At 32.7% G+C, this 19,866-nt stretch overlaps 2 protein-coding genes across 4 annotated transcripts in view; one reads left to right on the plus strand and one right to left on the minus strand.

Moving 5' to 3' along the window:
* Window positions 1–12,961, plus strand: part of LOC135836241 (uncharacterized) — a 125,508-nt gene extending 112,547 nt beyond the window's left edge. Inside the window, exons 8-19 of one of the 3 annotated variants that reach the window (XM_065350946.1) lie at window positions 928–1,108; window positions 8,267–8,395; window positions 8,486–8,637; window positions 10,441–10,657; window positions 10,855–10,974; window positions 11,158–11,279; window positions 11,356–11,537; window positions 11,717–11,893; window positions 11,971–12,130; window positions 12,226–12,354; window positions 12,430–12,574; window positions 12,649–12,961. In XM_065350946.1, coding sequence (XP_065207018.1) covers window positions 928–1,108; window positions 8,267–8,395; window positions 8,486–8,637; window positions 10,441–10,657; window positions 10,855–10,974; window positions 11,158–11,279; window positions 11,356–11,537; window positions 11,717–11,893; window positions 11,971–12,130; window positions 12,226–12,354; window positions 12,430–12,574; window positions 12,649–12,832 — 1,898 coding nt within the window. In that variant the 3' untranslated portion in view covers window positions 12,833–12,961. Of the gene's footprint in view, window positions 1–927; window positions 1,109–8,266; window positions 8,396–8,485; window positions 8,647–10,440; window positions 10,658–10,854; window positions 10,975–11,157; window positions 11,280–11,355; window positions 11,538–11,716; window positions 11,894–11,970; window positions 12,131–12,225; window positions 12,355–12,429; window positions 12,575–12,648 lie in introns of all 3 variants that reach the window. The other 2 variants (XM_065350945.1, XM_065350943.1) reach the window with 2 other exon arrangements.
* A 129-nt stretch (window positions 12,962–13,090) lies between these two features.
* rig (rigor mortis) lies at window positions 13,091–19,691 on the minus strand. The gene is made up of 21 exons (XM_065350942.1): window positions 19,506–19,691; window positions 19,072–19,420; window positions 18,766–19,000; window positions 18,434–18,701; window positions 18,236–18,361; window positions 18,047–18,154; window positions 17,815–17,970; window positions 17,637–17,745; window positions 17,337–17,514; window positions 17,176–17,253; window positions 16,982–17,102; window positions 16,591–16,900; window positions 16,339–16,507; window positions 16,188–16,262; window positions 15,722–16,087; window positions 15,499–15,646; window positions 15,179–15,430; window positions 14,893–15,100; window positions 14,641–14,826; window positions 14,184–14,379; window positions 13,091–14,117 (listed from the first exon to the last, which is right to left on the minus strand). Exons 2-21 carry the CDS (start codon window positions 19,417–19,419, stop codon window positions 13,282–13,284), a joined length of 4,473 nt encoding a protein of 1,490 aa, XP_065207014.1. The 5' UTR covers window position 19,420; window positions 19,506–19,691; the 3' UTR covers window positions 13,091–13,281.
* Window positions 19,692–19,866: the final 175 nt, after the last annotated feature.

Below are 19,866 nucleotides of genomic sequence, written 5' to 3' on the forward strand. Positions count from 1 at the left end.
AGAGACTATTTTACCTAGTCTATTTGAAAATTAAATATTATCGGAAGAGGACTCCCGGATGCGACGAACCTTTTACATAGCTATGTGACGACGACATGGAATCTTCGCAGCCGTAATTCACTTATATGCTAACAGAATAGGCTTCAAGCTTACGAAATCGTTCACTTGAAACGAAAAGTTTGCTTTGAAACTTCAAATCATATATAGCTAAAGGCGAACTAAATGATAAGTTTGTACTCGAGGTGAAGAATGTTTTTCGACGTTGCTGAAAAATTTTCTCATCCCTCTCATCCTGGCAGCCTTTCCGATTGCGTGATGTGCTTCTGCCTTTTGCACTATGGTCTTATATTTATGTTGATAAGCAAAGAAAACTTGAAAATTCCTTTAGGTGGTTCGCAGTTATTAAAAAACGAAATTTTTCGCGTTTACGTGAATTCTATTTCCAGGGTAAACCATTTTTGAAGAACAGCCACCTGTTCGATGTTTGATATTTTCTACGTTTTGATGATTTTATTTTAATAGCTACACGGTGAGCTATTTCTTTTACCCGAGTTGTAGGCCGTAGTAGCTGGCTCTTTCCGTAGGAAGGATTTTATCATCGCAAAAAGTGATAAAGAGAATAAATTAACATACATATTTGAAAATTTCGTAGCAGGTGAGCTCGTGAAACTGAAAAAATGGCTTTTATGAGTAGAAGACCCTTGTTTTAGTTAATGGGAAGAAAATTAAGCCTGTTTTAGATAGTTTTTTGAGAAGAAAAATTATTTCGGTTTTATTAGTAAAAAAAAAATAAAAGAATCCTACGTTACTGTTTACAAATTTCTACTAGGTAGGTATGCAAAGAGACAAACCAATGAGCCAATTTTTCAACTTTTTTTTCTCTCCAACATCTATGTAATACTAAATCTACATATTTAATTTATTCAGCAGGATGTGACTGGCTGTATCAAGATTTTTCCTGCATCAAAGAAGCTACCGGCTGCGTCCTAGCCAGTCCAGGATTTCCAGGATTATACCCATCGCATATTACCTGTCGTTACCACATCACCATGAGTTCTCTGAGAACAAAAGTGAAAATCGTATTTACCACGTTATCCTTACCACATAAGTAAGTACAACCAATGAATGGCGAAAACGATATAAAAGTTATACTCGTCTCTATATACTTACTAGATATTAATTCGTACAATAACCCATCTGCTCGCTGCTCGCTGCAAAACTATGGCTATTCACCAAAAATAATATAACGACTTTTATAACTAAAATAATAAAATGCCGCAGCGCATTAATTTGAAAGAGTGCGAAACTCGTGGTCGTGGTTTCCTTTTGAACTTTTTATTGGTGTTTTTCGCCTAACTCTAACAATACCATCGTGTTTTAAACTTTTAATACGACAGATAGATAATGAAAAATATAGAATCAGCGGTGTCGCGTTCGCATCATAAAATTCGCCGGTGTAATAATTAACACTTTTCCTAAAGTACTCGTATATTAAAAGTCATCATGCGACGAGATGACCTTTCATCTCGCGCTGTCAACATTTCCTCCGATACATTTTTTCATTCATTATTTTTCGCCGGTTCGACTAAAGGGAGAAAGTAATTTTTCCTGTATGCTCGAAAAATGCATGGTCTTTGTTAGAGAAAAAAAGCAATGAAAATCTGTGTAAAAATTTAGTGACACAAAAATTGTGATTTTCAATGAGTGTTTTTTTTTTTGTTTTTAATTAAACTCGGACTGTTTGGAAATTATTTTATGAAAAAATTCAAATTGAAAATTATGATGTAAACTTGAATTCTTTGATATTTATTCCTAGGTACTTATGTACCTACTGCATACTTAGGTATACTTTCAGTTTTTTTAAACCCATTCAATTACTAACCAAGCACATTTTGTTGACTCAATTTTGGTCTCTTAAGGTCACTGACCTACCTGTCTGCCTTCTCGTGGTCGTATGTCTGCCTGTCCGACCTCTCGAGGTTGTCTGAGTGGCTATCTGGATTCAATAAAGCCATTGACCCGTCTATGCATCTGTCTGTCTGTCTGTCTGTCTGACTGACCTCTTAAGGTCATTGACCTGTCTGTCTGTCTGTCTGTCTATCTGTCTGGTCTCTTAAGGTCATTGACCCGTCTGTTCGGTTTCCCAAGATCGTCTGTCGTTCTGTCTGTCTATCTGGCTGACTTTTCAAGATCATTGACCCGCGTGTCTGGACTTTTGAGGTCATTGATCTACATGTCCACCTTTCCCAAGGTTGTCTATCGTTCTGTCTGACTTTTTAAGGGTCTTAACCCGCATGCCTGGACTTTTAAGGTCATTGACCTTCATGTCCACCATCCCAAGTTCGTCTGTCTACCTGTCTATCTAGTCTCTTAAGGTCACTATAACTGGTCGGTCTGGATTTTCAAGGTTGTCTGCCTACCTGTTTGGCTTCTCAAGGTCACTGACTCGTCTGACTGACCTGTTTAGGTCATTGACCCATCTATGTGGCTTTCCAAGGTCGTCTGTCGTTCTATCTGTCTGGCTCCTTCTTAAGGTCATTGACCCGTGTATCTGAATTTTTAAGGTCATTGACCTAGCGGTCCAATGTGCAAAAGTGTTTCTTTATTGACCATTCTTCTGATTTAGAATTGTCATTTCTACCTAGCGCTTAAATATGGAAAATGGTAAAATATTGGGTAAAAATTGCCAACAAAAAATTGATTATTTTCATTTTTCAGTCATTCAGAACAATTCTTCAAAAATATACCTATCTACTTATTTTACAAAAAAAAAAAAAAAAAAAAAAAAAAAAAAAAAAAAAAAAAAAAAGATTCATCAAATAAACATTGAAATAAGTAACAAAATTATATAGGTAACTATAGGTAGGTACCATTATTCATCTTCTTGAAATCGAAATTAAATTTCCATTTCAAAACAACGAATTTATGAAAAACGGATACCTACTTTATTCTTTTTCCGTCATTCAGTCAAATTGAATTTCCATAATACAGATGCACATTGTAAGAAATCCATCAACTATAATATTCAATTCATCGGGAGCTAGACTGACATTTATTTTATGTAGGTACATATATGTTCACCAAAATAACCTACCTACGTCACACGTGAATACCTATTTTCTCTTTGGTTTCAGTTTATAATGCATAATCAATATCATATTTTGACATTAAATTCGTAATTAGAATAACCACATTAATGTTCTACAGTAAATTATTGACAGGTTTTAACTAACGACCTAATACCCATGCTACAACTTACCTCCACCTCTACCTTCAAACCCAGTCCCTTATTTTTGATATTAGTCGTATGATAAATAAACGTTGATGTTTACACAGTGAAAAAATATGTTAAAAAATTAAATTAGAGTCTCGTCAGAGATGAAAATATTGTTGTCGAAATTTCAAAGAAGAAAAACACTGCCTTCAGTATACGTAAAAACCCCTAAAACTCGCGCCTCGCGGCATTATAACCCATTAAACACCTCGAAAAGGTTCCGTTTGAAAAAACACGTCGAAAAGGACGTCCAGTCGGCGGCTCGACGGACGCAATTCTTGTAAAATTAGCTAATGGAATTACTCCCCTCGAATATACGCGAGAATCAAACAAACATATAAAAAAGCATAAGCAAATTATGGTACGGCGCATTTGTAAGTATTGTTGGCAAAAACGCGGCCAACTGTAAATGGAAACACATTAACAACATTAACATTAAAATGTTATACATCTTAGTTAAAAGCCTTCTAATAAGACAGCAACCGAACCATAGTATAACGAAGAAAACGCAAAATAATGGAACTCGACTCGGCTTTAATTAGCGGAGAAGACCATGAATAAGGCTAAAGAAAACTATGCTCGTTAATGCTAAGACAATTGTCATACCAAGAAGTAAAAATTCTTTTAAAAAGTACCACACCGTATACCGCAGTATACGAGTACAGTGAAAAGCGTAGAAAAAACAGCTACCAACGGAAAGAAATAATGTTTCTTTTACGTCATCAATCATTTTCATATTATTACTTCCTTTTTTATTTCCGTTATGCTTTTTTCCCCGCACCGTCTATCTGTCTATTTCGGGTATAACTTTTTTAAAAATACCAAGCTTTTTAGTCGTATTTTTAATTTATTTTTTATTTTTATACTTACTATATACAAGTTTAAAAAATAGCTATCTTTCATCATCGTTGGCTGGCTGCTGTAGTACGAATATTTTTACACCATTTAACAAAACTCTTAGCGTTCTTTACACAAAGATAGAAGTTTTTCAACGAAATTTAGTATTAAAAAATTGCGCCTTTTCTCCATCACACAAGTACGCCCTTATGTTTAAATAGGATTTAAGCTGATGAACGAACGCCTCTTGTTAACTTCATTTCTCTATTAACCGAGCGTAAATCTTGATACATTCAACATTATATGCGATGCTTTCATTATTGTTTCATTTTATTTATTATTCGTTAAATTGTTTTATTAGTTTGCGGTAGGCTATTCAGATATACACTTTAAAACTTGATGGTACTTTTTTATCAATGATATCTCTGCAACTAAAACGCTGCTGTTTACTCTCACTCGAGTAAGTATAGTCGAGTGGTGTATTGTTTATTGAATAGTTTGAAAATGTATAATAATATACGTTTGGCTGAAGAAATATAGATAAATATTTTACCAAAAGCAGTCAAATGACGTGAAAATAACATGAAAAAAGCACAAGTGGCGAACTGTAGGTGCACTGTGCACTGCATGTTTTTCAATCTGTTTCAGTGTCGAAAACAGCTCTCAGTTTTCTTTAAAAATACCTAGCCTATTTACTATGTTGAAAGTTTTTTTTTCAATTTGAATTTTTACTTGTTTTGTTCAAATTTGCACTTTTCAAAGCTTTGAAAATGTTGGAAAATTTTCTGAAGTTCTGATGTCGTTATAATCACCCTCACTTTGGAATTTTTTTACTCAAAAAAAAAAAAAAAAAAAAAAGGAGAAAAAATCAAAACTCTGAACCCTGGACTAACAAAAAATGTGATGAAACCGAATTTCAAATTTTTTATAATTTAAATTTTTTGAGCCTTCAGTATCCCAATCAAAATTCAACAAGAAAACAAGAAAAACTAAAATCAATAAAATCTACAAAAAAATTTAATTTTTTTCATTTTTAATGTCTAATATGTATCATACATGTTTTGTTGACCTTTCAAACATCAGTTTAAAACAGTCATAAAAAGTGATTTTAAAAAAAACAGATACCTAGTGTTTAAAATTCTTTTATTTTCATTTATTTATTCATTTATTTTGAAAAAACATGTTTATTTTCAGGTCCATTTTTGTAAAAAAAAACTACTTTTTAATGTTTTTCAAAAAAAAAAAAAAAAAAAAAAACATTTACATAGGTAATAATAATATATTTTTGGATCTTGTTTCAAACCAAAATTGAATAAAAGAAATAAAATTCTGTAAGTATTAATCCAAAATTTTTGTGAATTTTTATATTTTTAATGTTGAAAATATCAGGAAAGACAGTTTGAAACTATGCGTAAAACAAATAAAAGAAGAATGTCTAAAATAAAAATTTAATTTTTAAAAACATACACTTTTTTTACTTACTGTGGGAGTAATAAAGAAAATAGGGTCTAGAGGATCCCATTTCTGTGCTAAAAAGACATGAGACCAAAAATTTAATATTTATTCAAACACAATTAATCAATAATCAGCCTTTTCCAGCAAATTTTTGTCTCATGATTCATGAATCTTTGGTAGGTATCTACTTCATATTGAAGCAGCTTTTGAAAATTATTCAACTACTTATTTTAAAAATCAACAAAGTCAACCAAGTTTTCATTTTTGATTGGAAATTTATTCTGTCATTTGTGTTTTGTTTGTAGTTCTTTATTTTCTTAATTATAAGTGAGAAAGAATAACAAAACGAATGAAAACGGAATTAAAATTTTAGACCAATTAAAAGTGTAAAAATATTTCCTTCTAGAAATGTTAATTTTTTCAAAATTCAAATAGGTAGGTAGGATAAGTAAAACTACAGCTTCGTAGCTTCGTAGTTCTACGTACCTATTTCAAAATACACCAGAGAGGAAAACATAATTTTCTCGAATTTTCACCTTCGTGCAACAATAATAACCATGCACATTCATGATTCACACACACACAAAGAAAAAATCCAACCGAAAGTAAAAATAAACAAATCTTGCCAAAAAAAAAGACCGTACCGGAGTACCGGATTTTCATCGAATGAAACTTTCATTTGAAATTGTTTCACGGCAGTGAATATTTTTCGCTTCCGTTAACGAAGACCACTTTTTCAAGTAGGTAGGTGCTAGGTACAACTACGGTAGCCAAGTCGAAAAAATGTTAACAAACGTTACTCGAGTTCAAAATAAAATTAGCCCATTATAAAGTTAAAATAAACTTTTCAAAAGAGCTTTTATATGTTTAGTACTGCGCAAGTAAATTACTGAAGATATTAATGTTATAGGCAGGCAGCGTTTAATTAATGTTTTACATTGCTATAGGTAGGTACATACCTAAATAAAAAATGTAATTGCAGTTGCAAAATTTTCTCGTCTTGAAATTTTGTGCGGTAATGTGTCTGAAAAACATAGACAAAATTTCGCAGGACATTTTTTTTGTGAAAAAATTTCATAACTAATAATTTTTTTACCTATATGGGTAGGTAATGTACTCACATACCTACCACGTTGCTAATGTGTAGAAGTAAAGGTTATACTCGTACCTGCAGAGTCTATTGAAATTTTATCGATCGTAGATTGATTTTAAGCAAATTATAAGACAAGAGAATAAAGAGCGATATTAATGAAGAGTTTTTGTTGCGTTAAAATCGCACGTAACTTTATAATAGTCGACTTTGCCCGTACAAAATAAATGAGAATTCGTTAATTAATGGATTAATTTAAATTAGCATCTCAGAAACTCGCCGAATCTTTTGTTCTGTTACTTTGGTATCTGGTTGATTATTTCTTGCTTTAGCTATGCTTTTCCGGATAATTAATTTGTTAATTTATGCATAGTCTTATTGTGAAAATGGGCGTACTACGTACGTTTCGATATGAGCCAGGTAATTTTTCGCGTCAACATTTTCCTTTTACTACGTGTGATACTAACTTTGACGAAATTCGCCGATTAATTATTCCTCCGCAGATTTTATTTGGAAACTTAATGCGCGTATTACCTCTTGATATTAGGTAGTAGGTACAGCAGGCTTATCATTTCGAATATCTGCTTTTAATCCGTCGCAAAATCTCTTTCAAAGGAAAGAGTAAAGAAGACGCGAAAATGAAGCCAACTATTATAGCCCAAAAATTTGTTAAATAAAATTCTATGCTTTGTGTTTATTCTTTTGAGCCGATAAATTAATTTAAATTCCTTTAACAAATCGGTTCTCATTCCTATACTTTTACGGCAGGTAGGTTCAATTTAGTCGAGAAATCATATTACTCGGTTCGTTAAATTCTCGATTATAAATACCTATAACTTTGAAATTACTTTTACTTATTAGTTAGTGTAGTTGGTATAGGTATAAGCAAGCAGGTACCATTAAAGTAGTACATAAATGGTATAGTTTTTAAATAAATTCCCAAACTTTGGCAATTATACGCGAATTATTAAGCGTAGAATAGCTTCAAAAGAAAAATCCCACCAAATTCTAATCATGATATTTGCTTTTTGAATTATTTCGCCCGGGTAAAATGTTTCTTTCTTTTATTAAGACTTCAATCAGTTTTATTTTCTCTTGTTTTTGTAACGAAAAATGAGCGGAAATGGCGAACAAATTTGTTTTAAATTAACTTTCTTATAAATAACCGAGTATAAAATAATGAAAAAGTGTTGCGTTGTTATTAGTTCGATATTTCAGTTCGTCGGTCTCAATTTAAACTTATCTACAAATAAATGAAATAGCTGCGAGAGTAGGTAGGTAGGTACCTAATTAAATTCGTCGCTAACTGAAATGTTGAGTTTATAATGAAGCGAGGTAAAGTAAAGTAAGCAGGTAATGTTTCAATTCAAACGTCATAGGTTGTCATAACTTCGCGAGATCAGCATTTATGACATTTCATTTTGTAGTTTGCCGAAATAAACTGTACATTCACATGAATAGGCCATATTGAGTTTTTTTTTTTCATTTGAAAATTCGAATTGATTCAAAGATAGGTACCTACCTAAATGCTCTTCCCACGAATTGTTTAAATTACATAATATTATGTATAACATTTACCTACCTATCATTTTTATGTATTTGTGTTTCAGTAACTGTGCTACAGATTACATCAATGTTTATCAAGGTCCAACCTCAAGCAGTACCCTTCTGGCCACATTGTGCTCGAATAAAAAACAAGATTTGGTTTTCTCAGGGCCTAATTTATTGATTGAATTCAAGTAAGTTATCCTTCATTTTGTTATTTTGCTATTTTATTTTACAAAAAGTTTCGTGGCTTTGACAAGAATAATGGCATAATTGATTTATAGGTCAGGAGCAACCATCCCTCCGTATGATTATAACGGATTTGTAGCAAAATTGGAATTTGTTGGCGCGATTACCACAACTGAAATGACACCTGTTACTTCTACAGCGACTCTAAAAAATCCAAATAGGATTCCTAGCTCCTCGGAGAAATCTAGTAAGCGCTGTAAGCACATTTTTCATCAATTATTTCCGTATACTTACCTATTAAGATTATTATATTATTTTGTATTGGTTTGGTCTGGTTTCTTGTTTTTATTTTTATTTTTTTTTAATTTTTCCTGGGATTCGGTTAGAGGGAGAAAAGAGGATCGAAGTTATTTGGGGTGGTTTTTGAAAAACAATATTAGTTGAAAAGAAATCGTAACAGTTTAAGTGAGCTTGTCAGTTTTATATACGAGTAAATTGCGGTTTTCATAGTTGTAAAAAAAAAAAAGGTTGACCAAGAGGAACATTGTTTATTAAGTAAGTGATTTTGTTGTTGGATAAGTTCCATTTCAAGGTGTTTTTAAGAACAACATAAGCTAGTAGGAAAAACATATTTTTAAGAAGGGTTTGGAACCACACATATCTGTTTGAGATTATTTCTGGAAAACGACATTAGGTAGTAAGATAATATGAACTTATAAAGCGGTTTTGCTATTTTTACTCAAATGCTGAAATATTTTTCAACTAACGACACTTCATTAAGTTCTTAATAATGCTTCATGTTTTTTTTTTTTTTTTTTTTTTAAAGAAATTTTACACATTTTTTCGAAGTTTTATGAAATTTTAAATAATTTTAACGGATTTCATTTTTTTTTTAGACTGTGCACAGTCTTTGCAAAATTTCGTGTTACTTTTGATGAATATTTGATCAATTTTTTTTTAGTTTTTAACAAATTGTAGATGCTTACAAGGTTTAGTGTGAAATTGTACTCAAATTTCCCAAAGTCTATCAGAAAAATTTCACAATTCGCTCATTTTTATTTTTTAAATGTTTTTATGACTTTTAATAAAATGATTCAGCATTTTTTTTTTGTAAAGTTTCACTACAATTTGTAACCATTTTCAATATTCTTGATATTTTTGAATTTGTAGCAATTTCTAATCATTATTTTATGCAATTTATTAACAGAATTTGTAAAAAAAAAAAAAGTTCTAAATTGAAACAATTTTCTGGAGTATTAATGTATTGCATTTTTTCAAATTGGATTTTTTAAAAATCTGGATGGTGCAATTTTTTAAAAATATTAAAAAAGAAAAAAGAAGTTGAAGATTATAATTTGTTTGCATGTTTGCAAACACAAAAATAAAGCAGCGAATTATTCGAAAATTACGATGATCACTAATCATCAATTTTTGTAAGTAGGTAAATTAGTCGAATCTTTTTTCTCGAGCACTGAATCGAGATCCGTGATACAAATCATATTTTTCATAGTTTTTCTCGACGCTGCTCTCGAAGATCTCGCCAAAGCCAAATTCGCATTAGCGTGTTTTGTCGTCATTCGTGTTAATAAAATTGCATAACCAGTTTGCCGTAAAAAAACTATCGAGCCATATCTCGTGAATTAACATCGGAACAGTTGATCATGAATGATCTTTTATCACGCTCAGAATTCATTAGCTAGCTTTTACGGATTTTATAACCGAGAAATTGTGGGAATGGATGGGGAAGAGGAGGGGATTTGCAAGTGAACTTTGGCTTTTTAATTCTTGAGGCCATATGATGGAAAAAATACAGTTTAATTTTGATGAATAATTTTTCTTCATTGACAGTACATATTCTGTCCCTTTCAATTTTACTGAAGGAAAATTATTTCACATTTAGTTGTAACCCATGTTTATGACTTATTGTACTACCAAATATCAGTAAAAATGAATTACCTAACCTACCAATCATAATAATAATGAAACACCGAAAGCTACAAAAATGAACGACCCGAAAAAAAAAGTCAAACCTCTCCATTCAATGTTCCAGCTCAAGAAGAAGTCACCGTTCGACAAGTAGAACGAGAGCATACCCATCAACCTTCGGTATCGGGTGAAAAACCGTGCCAAAATTTTTTCTATGGAAATATAACTCGATCCGGTCATTTTGATACAAGAACCCTACCATGGAGTACCAATTGCATCCTTATATTTATCGGACAACCAACGGATTTAATACACATATCCCTCTTCAACTATCAAATAAAGTAAGCGTTTTATTCAAATTTCCGCACCATTGAGTCTGTCTGAACGTTTTGGAATAATTCCAAGATATAAAAATCTGACGTATTCTTGTTGCTTTATGGTGTATTTCGCTCATTGCCTACCATACATACATACTGTGTTCAATGCATAAATAACATACTAAAATGTAATATGCTAACATTTTTCCTACCCTTTGCAGCGCTTCTTCGTGTCATTCTTATATCGAAATAATCGACGGAGACATTCGATCCAGCGCGTTCAAATTGTTGAAAAAATTATGCAGCCCTTTAATAAAGCATGCGCGTAATTCCGAAGGAAGGTAATACCTACTATCGTAATTCGGACAATTTGCTAAGAAAAATGTGCTTCATCTCTCAGCTCCATAAATTTTGAATACTTTACACTTGCGAGCTTGTGCCGTAAAATTAATTTTAATAACGAATTACTCGGCTTGGAAATATTAATTTGATGAGAAATTATGGTGTGGTTTTTTTTCGCTTAGGTTTCACGAACAACAAACTTTCCTATCTACGGGTAACTATTTAAGTATTCATTTTAAGAGGCATAAGCCGATACCGCAGCCTGAAATGGAATACATCGATGGTGCTTTTAGTTTTCTAGATGGTAAGAATATTGAACTCATTTTAGATTGATGAAGTGACGATGAGATTGGTAATTTTTTTTTTCATTTTATGAACAGGGTACGCTGAAGGTACTTTGCAGCCTAATACTCTATGTGATGTTACGTATTTTGGATTAACTAGTTCATCGATGGGTAGAATACATAATCATGGGTCTCAGCATTTATTTTGGAATGTAGAAGGACCCTTGAGATGTTCGCAGAAATTTGTACCGACGGCGAATCAAAGTGTTATTTTAAAAGTAGGTATACTTGGATCAGTTACCTATTTCTAAAAACGTTTTCATTTTAACGGGCATTTTTGTTTTTTTTTTTTAATTTTAAAGATGAATGCATATAATTTCAATTAATATAGGTAATCAATACTCCATGATATTTTTTTTTCGAACTTATACTTACCTATAATGTGTTTTTTCTCCAGATAATGTCCTTACAAAGGCTCTCGTCTGAACTTTGTTACACAAAATGTGGAGATAGTGGCTGTCAATGCGTTAATACGCAAAACAAACGTGAATTTGAGTACGTCGGTGATTACGACCATTTGCTCATATTAAACGAATATAATGTACCCTTATCATGCATTTGTGGTTCGTATAAAGTAAGTGTGGAAAGTTCAGTGAAGAAACTTTCTCACTTTGAATAAAACTAAACGTACCTACTTTGTTCATAATTTAGGAAGAATGGTTACCTATAATTATTCGTAGTTGGTCTCCAATTACGGTTATTTATTCAGTTGCTAAATACAATTGGGCTGAAAAAGGATTCTCTTTTGAGGCTGAATATAGATTCATTTACGATAGTGCCTGCGGGTATCGACTGATTAATCATCATTCTGGTAAATTTCACGAATCATTCAAGCGCATTTACTTACCAATCTTCGTAGAATTTTATATTTTGTCAATTGATAATGACGTTTGGTGAACATTACAGGTGCGATTTCACCCGTTCATATGGAACAAAATACTGTATTAAATTATTATTATAATCAAGTATGTACGTGGATTCTGAATTCCAACATTGAAAGAGAATTATTCGTAGAAATCGCCAGCTTACAGGATCGTAAGTATTATGTACCTTCAATACCTACTAGAATTTTATTATGAATCGTCTAAAAATTATGATGTTATTGGCAAGGTCCTTGTTCGGCTTGGAACATAACTATTTACGAGTATGTTGAAGAATCCAAAGACCATACAGGACGATTATTAGAACGATTTTGTCCCAGAGACAGTGGCAAAGTTTACCAGTTACCTTGGAAATTAAATATAGTAGCGATTAAGTGAGCATCAATGACTTTTTAAAAATATCATAAGATAAAACTAGAATTTTTACGTTCTTTTTTTTAAATTTCAGATTATCTGCTATGACTAGAACATTACCGCAATTCCAAATAAAATGGAGATCTCAAGTAGTGCGAACGAATACTAGATTATCTTCTCCTGAAGTCTCCGCCAATTCGGGTTCCTATAAAATTTTTCATATCTTTTTAAACGTTAGTCATGTTATGTTTTATTTTTTCATTTTGGCGTGTAAATAGACCTCGTTGTTATATTTTTTATTAATTTTTATTTTTGTAAATAAGTTGACAATCTAGTCGTATAAAAATGTTGAATGTTTTTTATGTTTATATAATTCGTTCATTCGATTAAACGTTCGGTATTTTTAATTTTCTACTTTGTTGATGGTGGAAGGAAAAACTCCGGCGTGAAACTTTTCACAACTCGACAGATTTTTCATTCGTGAACACAATAATTTTACTCCTTGTACAATTCCAGTGAAAAAAAAAACGCCCGACTTTAAATAAAAAAATATTTATTCATCGTAACAGAATGAAATAAATTATTAAAATAAAAATGAAAAAAGGCACGCTTCTAAAAAAAAATGAAAAAAAAAACTTGTTAAAAATTTCACAGGAAAAAGATTAAAACTTTAAAAGTAATAATAGAAAACAGCCATACCGGAAATATTCCTTTCTTACGAAGATATTCAGTCTTGATCAATAATACCGCATTTCAGTGCATTACGCATTATCAATTCTTCCAACTTGGAAGTAAGTTCGTCGTCTAATCCTTTACTATTTTCTAAATACTCTTTAGCGATGCAATGAAAATAGAACGGATTAGGAGCGGATATTCGTTGTTTCTCGAATTCGTCGATGAGATCTTTCAACATTTTAATTTCGGCCATTTGACTTTCGCTCGAATAAGAGCCCGATGAGGCTATTCCGTTCAAATCTGTTGTCAATTTTTTATCCGTAATTGAGAGATCTTCCAACGCTTCTGAAACGTTGCTACGATCCAACGATAGACCAGCTATAGATGAATCTTTTTCGATCTCCAATTCATCGATCGATAATCGCCAAGATTTTCTCGATCTTGTATCGCCGAATGATTGTCGGCCAGCTTTAATATCATCGGGTTTCTTTATGTCTGGCGAGCTGGTTTTCGAGGTTAGGGAATTTTCAAGTTTTTTCAACATAACGCATTCTCTAAAATAGGCAACGGTAGCGCTATCCAGTACGTCGCCAATGTACAACGATAATAACTCTACAACCTTTTGGAGTTTGGTTTTTTTATCGCAAATTACGGTGAAACGATCTTTAAAAGGTTCTAAACCATTGAGAAGGGTCTGCTTTTCGGAATTTTTATCTCCATCGCCTAATTCTTCATTTTGATCAACTATGGTCTTCAATGATTTTGGTAAATCTTCGCATTGAACCAGCCAGGTGAAAACAAAATCACAATAGTATGCTTTGATACTTTTACACAACATTTTGTTAGTGTCGTCAGTCTCTTGCTCTGAGTTGAATTTTTGAAATAAACCTGCGAAAAAGAAAAAATTAATACGCTAAGATTTGGACGAAGCGAACGGATTATTTTGATACTGACCTTCTGGGAACATCAGTTTCAGCAAACGCATCAATGGATAAGCAGCGTCAGATAAGGTTCTATTACTATTGATTAATTTATAATTATAGCAATGAGATAGTCCTCGAATAAAACTACGTAACGCAGATGGCGTACTTTCTTGGCTGGAAATTCCACTAACATATAAAGCTGCCAGAGCACTCACATATGTCATCAGCTGTGGACAAAAACATATTAGGTATTGAAGGTACAAAACGTGCACGTATCATCGAATCAATAAAATTAATTTTTGAGGCGATTTTGACAGCTTTAAAATTTCTCACGAGTCACGACGAGTTACTGAGCTCCTTTAAAATAAAAGTTGAATTTCTAGAAACCAAAAGCATTCATTTTGAAAAACGCAACGCCGCTCAAATCAACCTCATTTCTTTATTGATTAAAAAAAAAAATTTAAATAGTACGACTATGGAAATCTCACCTGATCATAATTCATGTTAAATGTGTTATCCACGACAGCAGCACGTAATTTTTCGTAATTTACATCAGCTGTTGAAACGGTCAAAGAATTCTCACTCAACATACCAAGCAACCACTTGGTAACATCAGCAGTATTTGGAGCTTGTTCTTTGAAATACTTGAACGCCAAGTACCAAGGTTCTAAAAACTGTAAAAAAATCTTATTAAGTCGCAGGAATGGTGAAAATTGTATCAGGTTGCGTAAAATAGATACCTTAATTTCGGGGAATTCCTCGAAAAGAATTTGAACATCCGTAGGAGTAAGCTGCGAAAAATGTTTCTTAAAACATTCGATGGCTAATTCTTTGGCTCTGCCGGGTTGATAAAATTTCAATAATTTTATCGCCAAGATTGTATCTTTGGAAAGCTTGGACTTATTTAAAATCGTGCAAGCGTTTTCTTCTTCGTTAAGATACATGTAACTGAAAAAACAACAACAAAAAACCAGTTAATACCTAAATTGAACCTACAACGCAGTTTTTAAAATTTTCAGTACTAACCAATGTGCTCCGAGTCGATACAATCCGCAATTGTAACAGTAACTGATCCACCTTTCCAGAACGTTTTTCACAGATTCATCTTTCGCACGTAATCTAGCTAATACGAAAGCTTCTTTAAATCGATTTTTCTCGCATAATAATTCAATAGCTTCGTCGTCTTTGCTTAGAGCTAACTGATAGTTGACTGCTTGGAATATATTATCAGATTTGATCATTTGTTCGATGTAAACTTGACAAGCTTCTCTCCATAATCTACAATTCAAGGAATAAATCATTAAACCGGAAAAATTGAGAATAAAATGGATCAGAATAACGCATACTTTGGAGAAACTGAAGGCGCCAGAGCTAATAATTGTTCGGTAACTTGATTTTTATTAATAGCTTCTTTAATTGTATTGCTCAAATCGAAACGAGCCTGATTTAAAATCAAAAATTCGCTCGTATTTCCGGAAGATTCCAATGCTTTTTCTGTTGAAAAAAAATCGTATTAAAAGAACAAAGGAGATTATCATTAATTAGACTATCGGTTTGAGAATTACGTACCCTCGTGTAGAACCAATTTCAACAATTCATCGTCAGTACCGAACACTTGCGCGTAATCACAATCTACGCTTTTTGATTCCGGTCCACTTTTTTGGTCAACTTTTCCATTCATCGATTTGGTTTCATCTTCATCATGATTTCCATTGTCTATCGCTTTGGAATCATCTGACGTAACTTTCACTGGTTCCTCGTTGCTTTTGTCCAAAGTTGATGATTTGTTTAGGACTTCGTCGCTAGATAACTTATTTAGTACAGCACTAGCAAATATTCTCTCTAACAAAGGACTTTGATGGAAATCTTGATTCACAGAAGGAAACAGAGTCTGACTTTTAGAATTTTTCACAAATGACGTCGAAGGTGTATCAACTAAAAATTACAACGAAACAAAAAAACAGCATTAGAATACTTGAAATGAAGTTAGTTCAGACAATGGACTGTAATTCTTGGTCAGTGTTGGAAAACTTACTCGTAACACTTTCATTGAGACTAGAAGCGTTCAAAATCGTTGGTTCAATTATCTTATCTTTCTTCTTTTTAGAATCTAATAAAACAAGAGATCGATTAACAATCGGTAAATTCGTAATAATCGTAAACGAAAAAAAATACTGGATAAATACCATTAATTTTATTCACTGTATCTTTCGATATGCTCCACATACGACACGTAAAATCGGCCGATCCCGTGATGACTGTATCTTTATTAATTGGACTCCAAACGCCACATAGCACTTGAGCACAATGTTCGGAATAACGACCAATAATAGTTTGATTTACAACATCCCAAATCTATATCGTTATTTAAAATAAAAATGATCAATTAATGAATTGGCAAAAAAAAAAATTATTAAAACAGTACCTCATCTACTTACAATGGCAGTGTTATCAGCTGAACATGTGAGAAGACGTCCATTCATATGGGGACTCCAAGAAACACCTAATACTCTACTGGTATGAACGTCCAAACTGGCTATTTTTCTCGGACTGTCGCTACTCTCAGGATTGATGCTATAAACGATTACATTTTCTCCGGCAGTAGCTAACCAGTTAGAATAAGGGGATGTTTCACTGGGACAGTCGTAAACAATTTTCGGGTGCCAAGCGAGAGACATAATAGCTTTAGGTTGTTCGGTGATCGTATGATGTAATTTAAAAGACTCAGCACAGCAAATACAAACATCGCTGGAAAACGAAGAAAACAAATATTAAGATTGCAGTTTTTCAAGTATCAAATAAGAAATGAATTTAATTTTTATCAAATACCCATTGCTTAATCCAATAGCTACTAATTTTCTGTCTGCATCGTAGCATAAGTCACTTTTATGTTTACACTTGCTAGCCTCATCTATTTGAACAAGTGCTTCAGCATTTAAACTTACAGGCACTAGAAAAATACAACAATTATTAAACATTCAATACATTCAAATGAATTTATCAATTGTTAAAAAGATACGCACTTTCATTCGGATTAGAAGGATTAAACTGCAGTATATCTCCATTACCAACAGCAAACAAATGCATTTCCTTTGCTTGTGCTATAAATCGAAAAAAAAATATATTTTTCATTATTTCTTTTTTTTTTAAATAACTACCTATTTGTACATTCAAGTGAACATACTTTCGCTCGTACGTTGCGAAACTGTTGGAAGTGCCCAGCATAACTTGTAAATTGGTTTATTGTGGAATAATTTGAATAAAGTTGGTATGGTTCGTCCTTGCGATAAATCAAAAATTCCAACTCTACCTTCGTAAGTACCAAATGCTAGGACGCCTTCATAAACAGGATGCCAACGAATCTACAGATACAGAAAAAAAACACTATAAAAAAATGAAGGTGGTAAATAGTTGATATACTTCAAAATACACAGTTGTCAGTTATCGACATAAAATATGTAATTCAGCAAAATAATTTACTTACACTCATTACTTTATTATCGATCTTTTTCGATAATGTGGAAATATCGACATAATTATCCGTACTCAAATTCCAAACATATATTTTTCCGTCGCCGGTACCGATAGCTAGTCTGAAAAAGGTAAGTATAGATTTTAGATTGTAGGATAGAAATACATAATTCGAAAAATTATTCACTTACAAATCAGGATTTTGTGGACTTATATCCATGCAAAAGATATAACCGGAGACCAGAGGTAATATAACTGTTCTTTCTTTATAATTAACTCGATACCCACTACGGACCAGAAGGCGGTCTGCACTACAAGACCATACTCTAAAATCCACTTCTTCGAGACTAGAAAAAGAATGATACGATAAAAAAAATGTATTATACAGTAATATTGGATATACGGTGGTCACAGATTCCTTACCTGTTCAAATGAACAGCAAAATTACTAATATTTCTCTTATGCACATTATGAAGTGGTTTCACGTCAAATTTAACACTCGACACCTTCATTTTCTGCCTTGGATCTGACCTATAATCAATTTATAAAATACAAAAATATTACACACAACCGACACGAAATAATTTTTGTATTCAAGTACATAATACGAACTTCTGCTCATTTTTCGCGAACATATAAACAGCGATCATTTCGTTAAAATCTGAAAATGTGAGCAAAACCGAAGGATAAATCCACTTGAGATAACGGCCGCGATCTGAATTCGGAATATTCCCTTGCCTACGAAAAAAAAGTGATTATAAAAACACAATCTTGGAGAATCGTCTCAATAAAAAGTGCTTAGTACAATACCGAGAAGCGTTAGTAACGGGTTTCGATGGTAACGTAAGGACAGCTTCACAATATCCATTAGTACCAGCTTTACAAATATAAACGCTACGATCTTTTGAGCACGAAGCGAGAAGCAACGTTTTATCTTTCTTCTTCCATTCTTCTTCATCAAAATCAGCATCTTCTTTAAGTTTGCTGAGCTGAAGAGCATTGTAAGGTACTGGACACCAGGATACCGAGAAAACCGCGTTATCGTGGCAACGAATTCGATGTCTTAATTTGCCTTGGCCTGTTACAATACAAAATTCGTTACTCGGAGAAACACTTATAAGTTAATTCGATTAAATACGCACCTTTCAAACTATAAATCAAAACTAATCCGAATTGAGCTCCAATAGCGATTAAATCTTCAACATGTGGACACACAGCTACGCAATTTATCACAATTTTAGGATCCACGTTGTAAATCCATGCTTTGTTCGCTTCAATGTGCCACTTGAGCACACTGCCATTTTCCGCTGCTGTGACTACACAGTTATTTTGAGGAAACACATCGAGATCAACAAGTTTCATACCAGTATTAGCGTTCTAAAATAAAGAAAATGAGTCAATTCTAAAATATAACATGAAATTTTCTTGTTATTACACGAATAACTCACCTTTTTATACAAACATTTATGAGTAGTGGTTCCAGTCTCGATGTTCCAAACTTTAATACGCCCATCGTCACCGCAAGAAACCAAAGATTCGACAATTTCATCTTCTAATTCGATCTTTACGAAACTTAGTCCCATAACTCTGAAATTCTTATGCGCTTTCGGAATGAATTTGGTTTCATATTCGTTCAGGTTATCTTTATCGACATTCTTCAAGATTATGATATCTCCTCTGCTACCAAAAGCGCAAGTTGTACCATCTTCACTCACAACAAGCATGTGAGAGATGTTCCAATTCACAGAGGGCAAGAAATTGAAACGATCCATCTTGCTTTGTGATTGAAGAACCATGCTGAAAAATAGAATTTCACATGTGGTGTAACGATTGTCTAACACAGAATACGCAATAAAATCACAAGTAGAAATACAATACTTACAAAAATTATACTCGGAGAGATAGTTTCCGATGTTTAGAAACGTCTACAGCACTTTAAAAATCGAAAAGCTATCTGTTATTCACAATATTTCATGCTTAATTTCGAATCAAAAACAATCAAGTCATTTCAATGTTTAGCGGTATTTTTCTACGGTGATCCAGAGATGTGTTTGATACAAAGCTACCAATTTGAGCGAAAAAATGATTAAAATTTTGCTCAAAAGTGAAACAACACTGCATCTGCATGTGTTACGTCATAATGAGAACACTTCATGAGCCAATGAAAAGTCAGAACGTCTTTGTGTTATCAGAATGTTACCCATGTCGGTGTTATCAAAATTCAAATCAAAAAACAAAATTCA

The sequence above is a fragment of the Planococcus citri genome, chromosome 2 (assembly GCF_950023065.1).
Source record: "Planococcus citri chromosome 2, ihPlaCitr1.1, whole genome shotgun sequence".
Taxonomy (NCBI): domain Eukaryota; kingdom Metazoa; phylum Arthropoda; class Insecta; order Hemiptera; family Pseudococcidae; genus Planococcus; species Planococcus citri.